Source organism: Nycticebus coucang, chromosome 14 (assembly GCF_027406575.1).
Source record: "Nycticebus coucang isolate mNycCou1 chromosome 14, mNycCou1.pri, whole genome shotgun sequence".
Taxonomy (NCBI): Eukaryota; Metazoa; Chordata; class Mammalia; order Primates; family Lorisidae; genus Nycticebus; species Nycticebus coucang.
This window is the reverse complement of record NC_069793.1, coordinates 44369699-44388219: the sequence shown is the minus strand read 5'-3', so window position 1 is coordinate 44388219 and position 18521 is coordinate 44369699. Positions and strand designations below refer to the sequence as shown.

General features: G+C 42.9%; 1 protein-coding gene across 4 annotated transcripts in view; it reads left to right on the top strand.

Annotated features, from left to right (window-relative positions):
* Window positions 1-18521, top strand: part of NAV2 (neuron navigator 2) — a 434895-nt gene that overhangs the window by 249953 nt on the left and 166421 nt on the right. For all 4 annotated transcript variants that reach the window (XR_008374143.1, XM_053560432.1, XM_053560431.1 and 1 more), the window contains 3 exons: window positions 4552-4664; window positions 9963-10071; window positions 12162-12551. Coding sequence is in view for 3 of the 4 variants with exons in the window: in XM_053560432.1 (XP_053416407.1) it covers window positions 4552-4664; window positions 9963-10071; window positions 12162-12551 (612 nt within the window). In the remaining variant the exon portion in view is untranslated. The remainder of the gene's footprint in view (window positions 1-4551; window positions 4665-9962; window positions 10072-12161; window positions 12552-18521) is intronic.

Here is an 18521-nt window from a genome sequence, read left to right as displayed (position 1 = left end):
CTCTATGAGAAGAACAGCTCTTAAAGGTAAAGACCAAATGTCTGGCAGAGAGGAGGAAGGGAGAAACCTCTAGGATGTATGTGTATGTGATCATCCCCACTTTAATATTAATGATTTTTCTGGTAATGGACTCTTGCCCCTCTGAGGTGTCTTCCTCTTTAGGCAAGTCTGGGAGGTGAGGCTGAAAAGAGGAGGTGAGGCTGGGATAGGAGGCGGGACACTTGGGTCCTGACCTTTATCAGCACACACAACACCCTCTGTGGTCTTTGGCACCAGTTGCAAAAACAGTTGTTGAGTATGTACTGAGTGTATTCAGAGACTCTGCTGAGGGCTTCTCGTGTCTTCACTCACTTAATTCTTCCCATCTCTCTATGAGCTTGCTGCTTTTCTAATCACTGTTCTATAGATGAGCTAATTGAGACTTAGAATAATTAAGTAATTTGCTCCAAGTTACAGAGCCAATAACTAAAAGAGCTATGGTTGTTTAAAGCCAAGTCTGTGTAAGTCCTGGGACCAGGCTCCTGACCACTGTACTGGCCTGATGCTCTAAATCACCTCCTCACTGAGTTTCATCTGTACAGTGAGGAGATTGGACTAGATATGAGGTTTTTAAAAAATGGTGAACTCTCCTGTGCTGCCCTAAAATTCTCTCATGTTTATGGTTCCTTATGTATAACTTACATTGATCCCTGCCTCCCTAGGACCTCTCTATGTCAAAGATGTTACTAATGGGGAAAGAGAAGATAGATTTTTTTTTTTTGAGACACTCTCACTATGTCACCTTCTGTAGAGTGCTGTGGCATCACAGCTCACAGCAACCTCAAACTCTTGGGCTCAAGTGATTCTCTTGTGTCAGCCTCCCAAGTAGCAGGGGCTACAGGTGCCTGCCACAACACCTGGCTATTTTTGTTGTTGTTGTTGTAATTGTCATTGTCGTTTAGCAGGCACAGGCCAGGTTCAAACCCACTAGCCCCAGTGTATGTGGCTGGCGCCCTAGCCACTGAGCAATGGGTGCTAAGCCAGACAGATATTTTTTAAATCACTCAGAATGGATTACATTTATCAATTCAGAAATAACAGCAGACACCTATTACTACGTAATTTACTAAGTGTTTTTGTGCCATATCACATTTGATTTTAGTAGAACCAGAAATTTCTATTGCTGTCCCTTTTGTACAGGTGCGAGTGCTGATGTTCAAAGTGGTGAAGTAACTCAAATCTGCCTGGCTGCCAAGTTAGTTAGGGATCTCTCACCTGGAGCCAGCTAACTGTTCTGACTTCCAAGTCTGATGTTTCTTCCAGTACCCAGCTTCTTTAGAGACTTAAAACTTTCTCATTTATTCAATCAATACACTCTTCTTGGCTGCTCAGCATTTGAAATTGAACTAACCCTTGCCTTCAGAGAGCTCTTGATCTAGTTAGGGAAAGATTTATTAATTAGATCACACTGTAATAGGCAATAGGAGAATAAGGAGCGTGCTGCAGAAACACAGGTCAGAGTTGAGATCAGCTGGCCACGAGTCAGGGAAGGCTTCCAGGGCAAGATGACAGGGGAGCTGAGCCTTGAAGGCAGACCAGGAGCAAACTAAGGAGGGCCATTAGGCAGAGGACACAGTAACTACAAAGACAGTACTACAAAGGGCATGGTATGAATGGGAATGGAGAAAAGCCACACAACGTGAAGCATAATGTGGAACTATGTATAAAGAGTGGGAATGGCAGGAGATGGGCCTGGCAAAAAAGGAGGGAAGAATCTCGTGATAAGGGGCATCATCCACCTTCTGTGGGTGACAGAAAACTTTGGGGAGAGTGACATTACCATATCAGTATTTCAAAGGTCAGTGGAGGATCTTGTGGTGAGTAAATTAGACTTAGGAAAAGTCTAGAATGGAAATTATGGATTCAGATGCCTACTTGGCCCAAAAAGGTGATATAAATGGGTGGCTTGGGGAGAGCGGGGCTCTGGCAGAAGGCGCTCCACATCTCTTCCCAAGGCACAGCCACCACTCGTCGCCAGCAGGTGGCGCTGTGTAAGAACAAGTGTTCAGTCTTTCCAGACTTTTGTTTTTTGTATTTCTTGTGAAATCTCCTAATTTTTAAATGTTGAACTAACCACGCAAATTTAAAATATTATGTAGACCAATAGGAATAAATCGGGCTGTTTCTCACACCTGGTCGCCACTTGCATCTCCCTAGGCTAGAAGCAGGATACCTGTTTCAAAGCACTTATAAAGCCTAGGCAGTTACAAACACATGAAAAAATCCTCATCATCCTTAATCATCAGAGAAATGCAAGTCAAAACCACTTTGAGATATCATCTAACTCCAGTAAGTTTAGCCCACATCACAAAATCCCCAAACTACAGATGTTGGCATGGATGCCGAGAGAAGGGAATTCTTCTACACTGCTGGTGGGAATGCAAGCTAATACAACCTTTTTGGAAAAAGTCTGGAGAACACTCAAGGAACTAAAAGCAGACCTACCGTTCTATCCTGCAATTCCTCTACTAGGTATATACCCAGATGATCAAAAATTATTTTACAACAAAGACATTTGCACCAGAATGTGTTTTTATTATTATTATTATTTTATTGTTAAATCATAGCTGTGTACATTAGTGCAATCGCCTGTACCCATTCTAAGATGCACCATAGATGTGGCCCCACCCATTACCCTCCCTCCACCAAAACCTCCCCCCTCCCTTCCCCTTCCTTGGCCCTTTCCCCGTAGTCTTGTGCTATAGTTGGGTTATAGTCTTCATGTGAAAGCTATAATTTAGCTTCATAGTAGGGCTGAGTACATTGGATACTTTTTCTTCCATTCCTGAGATACTTTGCTAAGAAGAATATGTTCCAGCTCCATCCATGTAAACATGAAAGAGGTAAAGTCTCCATCTTTCTTTAAGGCTGCATAGTATTCCATGGTATACATGTACCACAATTTGCTAGTCCATTCGTGGGTCGATGGGCACTTGGGCTTCTTCCATGACTTAGCAATTATGAATTGGGCTGCAATAAACATTGCACCAGAATGTTTATTGCAGCCCAGTTCATAATAGCCAAGACATGGAAACAGCCCAAGTGCCCAACGACCCATGAATGGATTAACAAATTGTGGTATATGTACACCATGGAATACTATGCAGCCATTAAAAGATGGAGACTTCACATCTTTTATATTTACCTAAATGGAGCTAGAATATATTCTTCTTTGTAAAGTATCTCAAGAATGGGGAAAAAAGTATCCAATGTACTCAATACTACTATGAAATCAATATATAATCACCTACACACTCATATGAACGGCAAAACATAACTATAGTCCAGAAAGTAGAAGGGAGGAGGAGAGAGAAGGGAGGGGAGGAGGGATATGGGACGTATTTGGGGGGACCTCACCTAATGTGCATGATGCAATGGTACATTTCAAAACTATTAAGAAATGAGTATAATTGTGATGGATGTGTTACTTAGTTCAATGTAAGCATTTCACATTGTATATCAAAGCAGTACACTGAACCCCATAAATGCATCAATGTACAAAGTTATGATTTAATAAAAAATAATAATAATTTTAAAAAAGCCTAGGTGGAGATGATAAGGCTTGGACCATGGTTGGGGTGAAGAGAAACACTGAAATTATGAAAATCCTTTAAAAATAAAGATCACAGGATTGAGGCATGACACCCTCAGCAGGAGAGCAAAAGCAGGAAGGCTAGGTAGGTGACTTTAGTTTTATCAGCACATCCTCCATGGTCCGTTCACGTCATTGGCAAACACCTTTATAGGAAGCAAAATGTGGTTGAATTAGCTCAGAATGCTGATGAGTTAATAATGTTACACTCAGGATTATGCATCTGAGTATAAACATTTTATGCCACACATGAATGAACAGAGGTAGTTGTGGTAAGAAAATATTGCATTAAGCCATTGCCTCAATTTGCTTGACAAATAAGGGCATGGGGAAGGTTTGGGGAAGTACAGATTTCATTTGAGTGTTGAAATAATGATCAATGAGACCTTTCACGTCAGAAGATCTGAGCTGTGAATCAGAAACCTGGAGGGCAAACACACCTGCTTGGCACCCACTCCCAACTGGTTTTACCTTTTCAGAGAGAGCTGTCAGGAGGCTTTTTTTGGGGGGGAGGATGTGCTGTCAGTGGAGTCAGCCTTATGCTTGACTTGCTGGCATTACTGGTTACTTAGAAGCTGCTTTTTTGGCACAGGTTAAATGATCCAAAGCACCCAGTACCCTCTAGCATGTGTCTGGCTAGACCAGTCTCCCTAAGGGGGATTCAGAGACATGTTCTCCAGTGAAGGACTGTAGACCTTCCATTTAGGCAATGACTATTTCATCTTTTGCAGTTTGGTGGCTTTCTCTGGATGTTGTTCCATATGTGGCTAATGAATTATTTAGCATCACTCTACTAGTCCACTCGTTTTTAAAGCTTGTTGCTGGAGGAGGTGATGGTAAGGGCTGTGGTCAGACCAGTGGTCCAGATGTGATAGTTACCTCCAGTGACAAGTGTGTCTCTCTTTGGTTTGCGTGTGAAGGTCCCAGACGGACACGGAAGGGAATGTTACTGCCGAGTCCAGCTCAACGGGTGTGAGTATGGAGCCCAGCCACTACACCAAGAGTGGACAGCCTGCTCTGGAAGAACTCACTGGTGAGTCTGGGGCCCTGGAAGTCCTGTGTCTATTGGTGATGAGGCCGCCCATGCAACCACCTGGTAAAGCAGCATGAGCCCAGCTGGATTTAAAGTTGCTTTACAGTTGCATTGATTGGTGAACTAAACAAACTTATTTGCTTCCTTCATTGTTCCCCTTTTTCTTTTCTTTTCTCTGTCACTTGCAATCTCTTTCCTCCTCCTCAGAATTATAAATAAGTCTCTTACCTGCTGGCAAATCCTATTTTAAAGATAAATTCGGTTTTGTTTAATCAGAGGCTCTGGCTTTCTCAGATACTTAACTTGAAATCTCTTTATTTGCTCTTCAGATAAAGTTGCTTTTCAATAAGATTTGGAGCTCTAAAATATTGGATTTTTTTTCATTCCTGTATGTAAGCACTGTTTTAAAATATGTTGTCAGCATCCTTCATTTATTGGAAAGAAGATGGTAGCATGCTTCTTTTGGCAAACACCCCCCCCCCAAAAAAAAAAAACCTAAATTTTATTTACATAACCTACATGACAATGATTACAGGGACATTATACTTTATAAAAGCATAAAACCCACAGTTGTCGTATAGTTAATTCCACAAACATTTACTTATTGATGTTATATTGTTGCATTTCTTAACTGAAAGAAGAAAAGTTACACCTGAATTAGAATTTCTACTGTGGTATGTTCCAAGCTATCGCTTTCTGTCTTTCTTCCCATTCCCTAATTTTGTGTCCAGGGTTCCAGCGACTTCTGGTAAGGGAAGCAAGTGGTAAACCACATATTTAGCCATGGTGGTGTTGCTCCTCTCACATCTTAACACTTCTAGAGTTGCGTTAAAAATTAAATCCATGTTTAAAATCCATTTATTAAACTAAATATCCATGACTACATCTTTTTAATAGTCACATTAGGACTGTGGAATTGGTCTGTAGCCCATGTGATTAAATCTTACCCATCTTGCCATTAGCTCTGAGTATTAATTTCAGAGGATCTGGTGATTTAACTATTTCCTTCTGGTTCCACTGGCTGGGCACAGGGATGGTGCAGAGATTTTTCAAGCTGTTTGTAATTGATCCATCTCAGAATGGTTCAGAGCCCCACATTTGGGACTGATTTTTACGTTTCCCCTGTCTTCAAGGTTTATAATTCCCTCGCATGAGCACATAGGTAGTGTGGGGAAAGGACCAGCCGTGAGAAGGACGTGGAGTTCAGATGATGGCTCAGGTCTCAGTACATGTTCCAGATTGTGTTTTTCTGTGCACACATCAAAAGAAGCACACCAGCACTTTAGAGCCCAGTGCGTCTCAGATGTGTGGGTTCATGTCACACAGTGAGTCTCAGCAAAATCCACCTTTGAAAAAAGCAGGCCGGGCAAGACATGATTGCAAGAGGGACTTTACCTAACAATTGCAATCGGTGTAACCTAGCTTATTGTACCCTCAATGAATCCCCAACAATAAAAATAAATAAATAAATAAATAAAAGAAAAAAGTAGGCCAGCGAGGTAGCTCACACCTAGCAATCTGGAGGCCAAGGTCGGAGGATTAGAGACCAGCCTGAACAAGAGCAATACCCTGTCTCTACTAAAAATAGAAAAATTAGTCAGCCATCATGGCAGGCACCTATAGTCCCAGCTACTTGGGAGGCTGAGGCAGGAAGATTGCTTGAACCCAGGACTTTGAGGTCATAGCCAGCTAGGCTGCAGCTGGGGCACTTTAGTCTGGGAAACAGAGTGAAACAGAGTCTCAAAAAAATACAAATAAATAGAAATGAACATTTGTAAGACTATTTGATTAATTGCTCAGTTCTCCCCCTTGTTTATGCAAATGGTGGATTTCCTGTGGTGTGTTGTCATGTACATTCATAGCATTCTGTTTTGAGAAATGCCTCTTGGACTGTAGAGTTAGAAGGAACCATACACATCTGCTTAGTATCCAGCCCAAGAATTCCTTCTACAGCTGCTGTATGGCTCATCTTTCAGCCTGTGCCTGAACGTTTCTTGTGACAGAAAGGTTATTCTTTCATAAGGCAGCCCTTCTTTTTTGGTTGACTTTAACAGATAATGGAGTTCTTTATTCTCACATTTCCCAACCACTGGATATAATTCAGCCTCCTGAAGCCCGTGGACAATTGCCATTCTTTTCCATGTCGTAGCATACCCCTTAAGCTTTCCTCTTCTGAGTACAAATCCTGCATTCCTGCCTGTTCCTTTGGTAACACCTTGATATCCTCCCAACACACTCATAGTTAGTTAATCAGCATGCGGGGCTCTTAGTCACGGCCAATGGCGTGAGGTAGAGCTGTGCTGGCAAAGTCGTGATCATTGCCATGTGGACACAGAATGGCTTACTCAACTTTTAAGATCTCTCTCTATGGGCTGACAGGGCCCTCATGTTCCACTTGGTTGTGTTTTCATTGTGCTTATGCTGTGAGTTGGTGGGTAAATCTTACAGTCAGGCCATCGTCCAAGGAGGCACTCTTTCTCCGTTACCCTTAGGATCTGCTGTAGTGTAGGGCTCTGAGAGGCACAAACATTTCCCAGCAGAACCCCCAAGAAGGAAACAGGATGCTCACATGTGCTGAGCCCTCATTTAGGGCTTGGTGTATCATATGTACCCTCTTACTTGGTTCTCATATTAACCCTTCAAAAAGGCAGTATTTGCCCCACTTTATAGATGCCATTCAGCAAAGATGAGTGACTTGTCCACAGTCAAGTGGCCAGCAACTAGCAGTGCCATGAAAACACACATGCTTTTCCTACGGCCCCACAGTGAGGAAACCTGAGTTGGACAGTAAATATCTCTTAGGCACCTATAGATTTGTATGAAGGTTACAAAAGTAAAGTTTTCATTCTTATCTCAAAGATCTTTGAATTTCCAAAGGAGGGTTAAGACAGACAAATACATCATTAATACTATCAAGGATAGGTAAATATGGTTATGATACTTACTGTATGTAAATTAATGTATGTTAATTCATGGAGGCAACTTGAAGACCTGTGCTTACACTTAGCTTCTTAATCAGTGTTTCCTACAGGGCTTAGAGCTGTCCAAAACATCGTCACCTTTGTGGCAGCCAAATAGAGATAAAATGTGGCCAAATTAGCAGTAAAAGATTTAGTTGCTGGCCCAGGAGATAGATTCAGTTTCATTTTTCCAAGGCCATTGGGTAAAGGTATAATAGACATTCATCATTACTTTTGTTTAAAAACACCTACATACAGCACATGTGTGTTTTAAAGAATTGGGTGGGAAATGAGACATTGACTACTTTTCAGATAAAAAATACTTTTCATATTTCTCTGGGTTCAAAAGAGTGAGCAAGGATTGAAAACACTTTTGTTTTCTTTCTTTCTTTTCTTTTTTTTTTTTTGAGACAGAGTCTTACTCTGTTGCCCTCAGTAGAGTGCTGTGGCATCACAGCTCACAGCAACCTCCAATTCTTGGGCTCAAGTGATTCTCTTGCCTCAGCCTCCTGAGTAGCTGGGACTACAGGTGCTGCCACAATGCCCGGCTATTTTTTGTTGCAGTTCCCACTGCTGTTTTAGGTGGGCCAGGGCTGGGTTCGAACCCTTGGTATATGGGGCCAGTGCCCAACCCACCCTTGGTATATGGGGCCGGTGCCCTACCCACCCTTGGTATATGGGGCCGGTGCCCTACCCACTGAGCCACAGGTGCTGCCCTTGTTTTATTTTTTCTTTCCTTTTATTTTTTTTGAGACAGAGTTTTACTCAGTCTCGCTGGGGTTGAGTGCTGCGGCGTCACAGCTCACAGCAGCCTCAAACTCTTGGGCTTAAGCAATCCTCCTGCCTTAGCTTCCCGAGTAGCTGGGACTACAGGCACCTGCCACAATGCCCAGGTGACAGAGTCTAACTCTGGCTCAGGCTGGTCTCGAACTTGTGAGCTCGAGTGATCCGCCCTCCTTGACCTCCCAGAGTGCTAAGATTACAGGCTTGCGCCATCACGCTGGCAACACTTGTGTTTTCAAGGATAGAGTTAGCTATAGTAAATTCCCTCCACAAAGTCACACATCCATCACTTATGCCACCCCCAGCCTCCAAGCACCATCACGCCAAGAACAACCTAAGGACCTTGTTACCTATTTTAGAACAGAAGTGAATTCTGTGACATTTCTTAGGTGCCTGTTGCCCTATTAATGACAATTGTGGGAAGTTCAACTGAGTGTCTGACATCAGTCCCACTTGCTGCTGCCCACATGGACTGTGTTCTATGTGGAGATTACTTTTAATGCTGCTCAGTATTTCACAACAGAAGTGGGCTTTTAAGACCATTGGTGATGGTTCTCCATCTTCTCAGCCCTCCCTGGAATTACTCTGAGGGAGAAATGTATGATTCTGCTAATCATCATTGTAGTTTTTTCCTCTTCTCTTCTTCGGCTTTTAAGGCCAAATGAAGCAGAATAGCCAGAGAACCTGAAAGAAGCTGTGCCTGAGAGGGCACAGGGCATCCTAGCTTGTGTATTCCTTATGGAACATTAGCACCCACTAGAACTCTGCTGGGCCAAATGTCTTTTGGAAAATTGTGCCCAGAGAATGGAAGGCTGTGGTCCTGCCAAGGAGAACCCAGGTGTTTGTTGACGGCCCTCCTGCTCTGCAGCCCTACTTGGCCTGTACTGAGTACTGGTGACAGGCACTGTCCCAATCCCATTCCATCCCCCAGCTGCCCTTGGAGGTCAGCCCTGTGCTTATTTTAGGGAGATGGAATCTGAAGGATAGAGAGGGCCAGCACTTTCCCCACAATCACACAGCCAGTAAGTAGAGGCAGGAGCTCGAATTTGGGAGGACATAACATGTGCAAGAAGGAAGAGGGCAGACCTCTCTCTGTAGAAATATCTGTGATGAAAGAGCAGATCTTTGTGCCACTGTGAGCTCTGTTTGTAGAGTAGCACCTATGGACAGCTGCAGATATTACCAGTAAATAATTTGAGCGAACAAGAAGCCACACACTTTGACGGGCAGAAAATGATTTCCAGAAAGGGGTTGGCCCTCACCTGAGCGTGTCTCTATTGGAAACAGTATGAAAATGTATTGACGTCTCACACTAGGCACTTGGCTTCTCCTCTGTGTTCGTCTTCACCCGGTTCAGGAGGGACTTGAAAGAATTAAAATCTCCTTGGACTTAACACTTGAATGAACATTTGTTCATTCTCAAATCCTTAGTAAGCACCCACGGCCAGCCAGGCACCGAGCACAGAATACCGTTGTGGTTATGGATGTGGTTGCTGCCCTCATCAAGCTCTCGATCTATTGGAGAATTAAACTAACCTCAACCCCATCTTTTCAGGAGAAGATCCCGAGGCTCGGCGGCTGCGGACAGTGAAGAACATCGCTGATCTGCGGCAGAATTTGGAGGAAACCATGTCTAGTTTACGGGGAACTCAGGTTACTCACAGGTATCTGCAGCATGAGTTAATGACTGAACCAGCTGGTATCTTGATTTTTCACTGCTTCTCCCGTGTTCATACCTTTGGCGAAGTGATTTGGTTAATAATGGAATAAATAACTTTTCTCTCCAAACGTGCCGGAATTCACAAAGAATGTTTGCAACATGCCAAAGAGAGTTATCAGGAATTAAATATAGTATAGTCTGATTCCTCCCAACAGCAGAAGGTTGCAAAATTCCTTCCATAGAGGATACTATAGACCAGCTCTATTTAAATTTCATTCTGCTTGCCTTTTCTAAAATTATATTGTGCTATCGAAGCAAGCAGGTGAACTACATTTGACCTGTGCGATAAATTGAATAACTTGAATTCCTACCCTGTCTTCTGATACACAACACTCTATAATATTGTTAGTCATGCATGTGGATAAAACACGTAAAGAAATATTTATAAAAACTTATGATCATGTTTAAACAAAGATTTACTTGGATGAGATCTAGGATGACATTGGGAACATTGATCAGGTTGCTTTCACTGTCGAACAAGAAGTTGAAGAGGATGTAACCTTGGGGTGTCCTTCGTGATTTTGGCAGAGGAAGGTTTTGCGGTTTGTAGAAATCAAGGAAACGTCCTCGTGACCCCAGCTGAACCCCTGGAACCTGCCTTTGCTTCTCCAGTTTCAGTTTCTTTGATAAGTGACAGCAGCGAGGAGACGGTGGCTCCCTCATTAGCAGTGGTTTGGGAAGATCTGGGGTAACCACCCTGGGTTCTGTCTTTAGTAGGACCAGGACCCCAAACCAAGGGCCCAATATGAGGAAAGCAAGGCCCTTTCCAGGATCAGAGGGAAGCAGAAACAGCTCAAGCCACCAAACTGGCCCTTCCAGAGGAGAATGAACCTGGGGTTTCGGGGAGGTGCTCTCTTGAACCTCTAGATCAGAGGTCCTCAAACTTTTTAAACAGGGGGCCAGTTCACTGGCCCTCAGACTGTTGGCGGGCCGGCCTATAGTTTAAAAAAATATATAAACAAATTCCTATGCACACTGCACATATCTTATTTTGAAGTAAAAAAACAAAACGGGAACAAATACGATCACACTGCCTCATGTGAAGTTCAGGGACTCCTTCCTAGATGTTGGAATGACATGGTGTCGGATGCTGGATCTTACAACCATCTGACTAGGTCTGAAACATCCCTCTCTCCACCATAGTCCCTGACACTGACTTAATGTTGGTACAGAGGATGGGGGGGGTGGAATAGTCATGAGGACAAGAAGGAAGGCTCCAGGGGTTTCTTTTGTAGCAAAGAATCTCACTCTCTGCTTGGTTAGGAGATCCTCGGGCAGTTCTGAAGAGGTACAGATGATTTTTCTTAACTATGCCACAGAAGCCTGCAGGTTACCCAGGCAGGGAGGGGGCTCCAAAAGGGTCTTCCTGGTGCCCTGGGATGAGCCTGATCTCCTGGCAGATTCCAATCCATGTAACCTTATTTATGGGGGAACCCAAGCCATGGCATTTACCCATCTTTTCAGTCATTTTGGATGAAATACAGGAGAAGCAAATATCTGGGGCAGATAGACCTTAGATGGTTGGAAAATCAGGGCTGTCTCCACCTGCTCAGTCCGCAGGGAGCTGAGGATATAAAATATGGCATTAGGAACTCCCGATGGGCCTGGTGCAGTCTGTTAGAAAAGGAGAGCTCTGATGCAGTATCCCAGAACAAATGGGCAAGCAGGAACCTCCATGCCTTGGAAGTATCTGTGTAGCATGTTCTGTTTCTTCTCCTGGATTAGAAAGAAAATTCCAGTAGTTAATGATCATTTAATTAAAGTAATTGATGGTGGGTTTCTTGTACCATGTTTTAGGGGGAAAAGTTTCTGCTGGGCTTTTCAAAATATTATGCAGATATGCAACTTCTCCTTTGCTTTTTTAACAGGGAATACACTGGGTGGTGTATGGGGGCCTTTTATTTTATCTTTTTGTTTGTGTCTGTATAAGACATTCATAATTCTAAAAAAAATAATAATAATAATAAGAACATCTAAACTGCAAAGGATACCAGGCATATCAGGGACTAATCCAGGCTTGTTCTGTGTTTTTAGCACATTAGAAACCACGTTTGACACCAATGTCACCACGGAAATAAGTGGGCGTAGCATCCTCAGCTTGACGGGGAGGCCTACTCCTCTGTCCTGGCGACTGGGCCAGTCCAGCCCTCGGCTCCAAGCAGGAGATGCCCCCTCAATGGGCAATGGGTACCCACCTCGAGCCAACGCCAGCCGGTTCATCAACACCGAATCCAGTCGCTATGTGTACTCTGCCCCTCTGAGAAGGCAGCTGGCCTCCAGGGGCAGCAGCATCTGCCACGTGGACGTCTCAGACAAGGCAGGAGATGAGGTGGACCTGGAAGGCATCAGCATGGATGCCCCTGGCTACATGAGCGATGGGGACGTTCTGAGCAAGAACATCAGAACTGATGACATTACCAGTGGGTGAGTACCCAGGGCTGCTCTCTTTTTGCAGAGTGGGGCTGTAAGTTCTCCAGAGGAGGTCAAACTTTCTGCCTCAGTTTCCACAGCCCAGGTCAAAGGCTACAAGGTGTGGTTGGGAGTGCAACTGGGCCGTGGGTCAGAAGTCCTGGGTGGTCCATGCTTAGCCAGTAACTCACAAGGCTCCTCCAAGCATCAGAGTGACACATGAAAACAGGCCAAGTTGCGTCAGTTCCTTGAATCAAACCTTGCACGGAGGACTCCTGAGCGTGGCCCCCCTGGCTGTGAGGGATCTGGTGCGTGCTGCCCTGCAGCAGCTGTCCCTTCCAGGCCTCTGTCTGCGCATGCTTTGTTCTGCCTCGTAGTCTTTGTATCTGTTTCTCAGCCTGGATTCTATTTCCCAGACCTGTGCAGAGCTGGATCTTTTTGCAGCTCATTTGATACCTCTTGGAGCATCCCTCCTTAGCCATTTAATTTGGGATAGATCTGTGTTCTGTCTCCTGTCCTTGGCCCCTCTGTCACCCTGTGTTAAGCTACTTTGAAAGCTTGTGACTATTTGAAATTGTCTTGATTATGTATTTACCTTTCATTGTCTCCCTGGTTGCTCTGCACAGCAATAAGCACCATGAAGCCAGAACATTCTTGCTTGTTCATCAACAAATGCCCAGTACATTGTATATAATAGGAACTTATAAATATTGCTGAGTTAGTGAACATGTGATCAGCGAGAGAAGGAACAAACCCAAATTCCCTGCTCCTTGGTTTGCTCCTGTGTAAAGGTAAAGTGATGAGATGACATTTAAGGACCCTTCTAGAGGGGGTATGCACTGCCTTTGTATTTGCTGCCCTGTCAGCTTCCTGTGTAAACTTCAGGTGCATCTCTTCAATTCACTTGCCTGAGACTTCGTCTGTTAGCATCACCTGCCCAAAAGTTTCTCCAGGATCTTTTCCACTTGTGACATTCTGGCAGTCAAAATGACAGATTAGAATAATCAGGAGTAATGATCATGCTACTCATTTCCATGAAAACAGTGATCAAGAACCCCATGGGTGAACAGCACTTTTATAATTTAAATACTAGCCGACTTTCCTACTGTACGCCAAGGACTGTGCTAGGTGCTTTCCATATACTATCTGGATCTATCCTCAGAGCTGTCTTCTGTAGCAGGTGACAGAATGATCTCCATTTTACACATGAGGAAACTGAAGTCCGGGAATGTTTAATAACTTGCCCAGGGTCCTGCAGCTATTAAGAGTCCAAAGCTCATGGTGCCAGACCCTTTCCTTTCCATCCTATCCTGTCATTTGACATTTTCTTGCTCTACTAAAATATTACAACTGCTAGGGTTTATTTCAAAATTAATTAAATTTTGCTTAGTCAACCTATAATTAGATTTTATCTTTAGGCGCTTTGGTTTTCAGCCTGTCACCTTTAGAACTATCTTGGGTAGTGAAAACTTTGAAAACAGGAGCCGCAAAACCCTGACAGTATAACAAATTTCTGCTATCTGGAATGGCTGGTAAAGTTAATGAATTCATAAATTAAATGATCTAGTCAACTTAGAGCATCATTTTTTATTTCTTTTCCATAAACATGAAAAAACAATAATATTTATCTATTAACTAAAACTGAATTGCACAATTGCAATTGTGCATAATCTAATGTTTTTATTATTGTTTAGAAGACTTTATCTAGCATGGCCTTAAGTTTATCATTACCAATTCACATTTCAATATACTACAAACAATCCTGGTGGTTCTGAGGCTTTTGTATCCTGTAATAAAGGGTTTATTTTACTGTTGGGCCAGTCTTTTAATTCTGGACGGATGTGTAGTGAATTTATTTTGATGTAGTATTGATAGTGTCCACAAGGTGGAGACAATGACACACTTCTAACCTGAAAGTTGGTATCACAGTGAGAAAAAAAAATTCCTCATTTCTTTACCCAAACCAGAGACTTTTCTCCTTGCTAAAAAGCACAAATGTTTACATTTCTGTTCCTGCTTTGTGAAGCTGACATTGTAGCATGTGCGATAGCGCTTAGAGCAAGTGTAGATAAAAGTGTAGAAATGTAAGCAAACCACCCAATTACTGGAATTGGAGAACTTTGGTCTGTCTTTTCTTCCCTTGTTCTTTTGAATGTAGAAACTTACCCTCAAAATGAGAAGTAGCCCCAGTGGCACTTAATGTTCCTTTTAGTTTTAACATTCTAGAACACTTGTTAAACACGTCTCTACCCTGTGGAAATTCATGTGATCATCTGCTTTGAGGCCAACTTATCAGTTCGCCTTTGCATGATGAATTTGGGGCATGTTACTTAATGTCTTTTCTACTCATTTCTTTTTCTTCACATAAACTACGAAAGTTGTAAATTTTGAAAGGCCTGTCATTTATCCTGTGCTTCAGAATCTGCTGAACAAGTCATCATTGAGGCTGTGGATGAAATGGAAAGGAAACAGACTAAGATCTCCACCAGGCCAGGGCTTAAACTCTGCCCAGCCTCTTGCCTGCTCTGTGACATTGTGTCATTTAACTTCCCTAAGCTTTGAAGCACTACAATTGACACGGGTTTTTAACTTTCTCTAGTTAGATTTCTCTTTGAGTTTCTATCTGATGAAAGACAAGCATCTGATAAAAGACCAAAATTTCAGCCAGGGTCTAGATGTTTTATCAACCTAAAACATCCAGGCACTTGGAAACAATGAAATGATCAAAGTTTTCATTCAGATGTTTGTTTAGCTAGTGGAAACATAGCCTTGATGTGTGAGTCTATGTCAGTCAGTACGGAGACTGACTCAGTTCTTATAAAAGTTATAAAAGTTTACCACAAGTTTACATAGAAAATCTGATATGAAAGTAAATTCTAGCTTCTGAATGCCTAAAACCTTTGTTTCAGATGCTGCACCTCAGCTTGGTATAACAGCTATTTTTTGATGCCTCTCATTCATTTTCTTCACTGCATGTGTATACACTTGCACCTGTGTGTATCTTTCAATTCTCCATAAGATAGGCCTAAAATTACTTTATTACCATGAAAAATGAATGGCAGATGTCACCGTGTATGTGTGTATTTACCAGACCCCTAGGTTGTATACAGTATGTACCAGTCATGGCTAAGCACGTCACAAGTTGTCATGTGATCTCACCACTTCCTGTTATTAGATTGATAAATTGGGCATTGGCTATAATGGAAAAAAATTAAAAGAACAGATGTGATTTCTCTTATTAAGTTTTGATCTGTGAAGTCAATCCTCTACTCCTATTAAAAATACAGAGTGCCATATGGTACAGAATAAAATTAAAGAGATGGACCAGACTTCAGATACATATGTTTTAAAGGATTGGTTTTTTTTTCTTTTCAAAGGAGGCACTGAGTTGTATAATCTTCCAAAGTATTAATATATATGCCTTCATGGAATAAAAATGACCATTTAAATTTAACATCAAAAGTTTCTCTCTCTCAGAACCTTTGATGGCTTCCTGGTGCCTGTGGACCATATCTGAACTCCTTAACTGAATGTGGAGGCTCTTATGGTCCTTGCTTCATCCGTCCCTGACTTAATCTTGGCCAAATCCCCCCCACTCCCAGACACATCCCAAACTTCCCCCTGCTCTGGGCTCCTATCACCATCAAAGGCTGGTTGCTGCATCTGCAAAGCTCTTAGGGAAATGTTTGCTGCTTTCTCCCTGGAATTCCTTTCATTTCAAGCCCATCTAACTGGGTCCTGAAAAAACACCTCCCCTAGGATGTACTCCAGGACCTCTCTAGTCAGAGTTAGCTCTGTCTCAGGTGTTTCTGGTAGCCTGGTTCACACCTCGCCTTCCGGGAGGTATCTGAGAGGGACGGGATGGTGTGGAGGAGAGAGCATGGTCTTACCGGGCCAACAGACTTGAGATTTAATCCTGGTCTGCCAAGTGAACTGGAACAAGTTCTTAACCTTTGAAAATGAGAGACAGGGATTGAAAAGCACCTGGCAAAGAGCCTGGGATACATGAGAAGTGTCATGCACACTGTGTGTGTGTGCGTCTGTCTCTTTCTCTTGGAACTCACAGAAGACAGACATTGCCTGTTATTTGTTCTGAACACAGAGACTACGACATAGTAGGTCTTTAATATTTTGAGAATGGTTAGTCTTGGTGCTCGCCCTGGCAGGATCTTGGGCTTCTGTAACTTGCCATCACTAGCTGTGAAATTTGGCAGTTCTATTTACAGAACACTTGGAGAAAGCCGGCATTCTCCAATGTGGGGTCCCCCTAGTGTCTGATGTAGGATGTGACACTTCTTTTTTTTTTTTTTTTTGTAGAGACAGAGTCTCAATGTACCGCCCTCTGGTAGAGTGCCTGCCGTGGTGTCACACGGCTCACAGCAACCTCTAACTCTTGGGCTTACGCGATTCTCTTGCCTCAGCCTCCCAAGCAGCTGGGACTACAGGAGCCCCCCACAACGCCCGGCTATTTTTTTGTTGCAGTTTGGCCGGGGCTGGGTTTGAACCCGCCACCCTCAGCATATGGGGCCGGCGCCCTACTCACTGAGCCACAGGTGTCGCCTGGATATGAAGCTTCTAATTATAAAAATCTTGTGTTGGTTTAAGACTCCCAGTTGAGGAAATTATCCAATGTGGCCCAACCAAGTCTAATGTGGGAGGGAAGGCAGGGGTGAGCAGTCTGAGCTCACCTAGTGACTCTCGTGACTCCCCCCACCTTTTTAAAGAGGCAGGGTTTTGCTCTCTTGAGCAGGCTAGAATATAACCTCAAACTCCTGGGCTCAACACATCCTCCCGTATACTTGACATCATCTCTGGATAACCTATAATACCTAATGCAGTATAAATGCTATATAATTAGTTGTCATGTTATATTTTTATTTCTGTTATTTGTTTGTATTTTTAATTTTTAAAAATATTTTTGGTTTGAAGTTAGTTGAATCTATAGGTGCAGAACCCAAGGATACAGAAAACCAACTGCATTCGTAGTTCCATAAATATGATAGGATGTATTAATCCCAAGTCTACTATAGTAAAATATAATATACTGGGTGGTTTAACCAATAGTCATTCATTTCTCATAGTTCTATAGGCTGGGAAGTTTCAGATCAGGGTGTGAGCCTGGTAGGGTTCTGGGGAGGGCTCTCTTCCTGGCTTGCAGACAGCCCCCTTCTTGTGCTGTTCTTACTTGTCAGAAAGGGCTCTGGTGTATCATCCTTATCTTACAAGGGCACTAATCCCATCACAAGGGTTCTGCTCTTGTGATGGCATCTAAACCTAATTCCCTCTTAAAGACTCCACTTCCAAATGCCATTACATTAGGAATTAGGCCTTCAACATGTGAGTTTGCAGGGAACACACGTTCAGTCTGTCAAGTGATCCAGGCATCATTTGCATATGTAATATCCTGTGCCTTTTCCTTCTTTGCCACAGCTCACCTTCTCTCTGCCTTCTCAGATTCCAACCCAGTAGATCCAATAACTTTTTTCTGAGTTCCTTTGATATTTAATGTACCTATACTAGCACCAGTAGCACTACATCAGGATTAGTGTGTGTGTATGTGTATATTTGTATGTGTAAAATGTATGCATATGTGTATGTGTGTGATGGATATGTGCAAATGTGTGTATGTGTATATTTATGCATATTAAGATTATATATTCATAACAGAAGCATACAAAAACCTGTATTTACTATAAACTCTATAAAGTTATGGTTAAATCTGTCTTAAGTGCTTCTGTATTGTCTTTGGCTGAAACAGTGCCTATCCCATAGTTGGTAGTCAATAAATATTTGTTGAATGAATGCCACAATGGACCTTAAATACGGTGCTAAAATCCCCTCTGAATGAATATGTACCTAATATTGAAGCCCCTTTGAGCTTGAGGACCCAGCCATGTGTATTCCTTCTTCTCACCCTGTGTCGTCCCAGGCCTTTGGATTACCTCTATCCCAGTGAACTTGACAGTGGCAGTGAAAGAAAAAGGC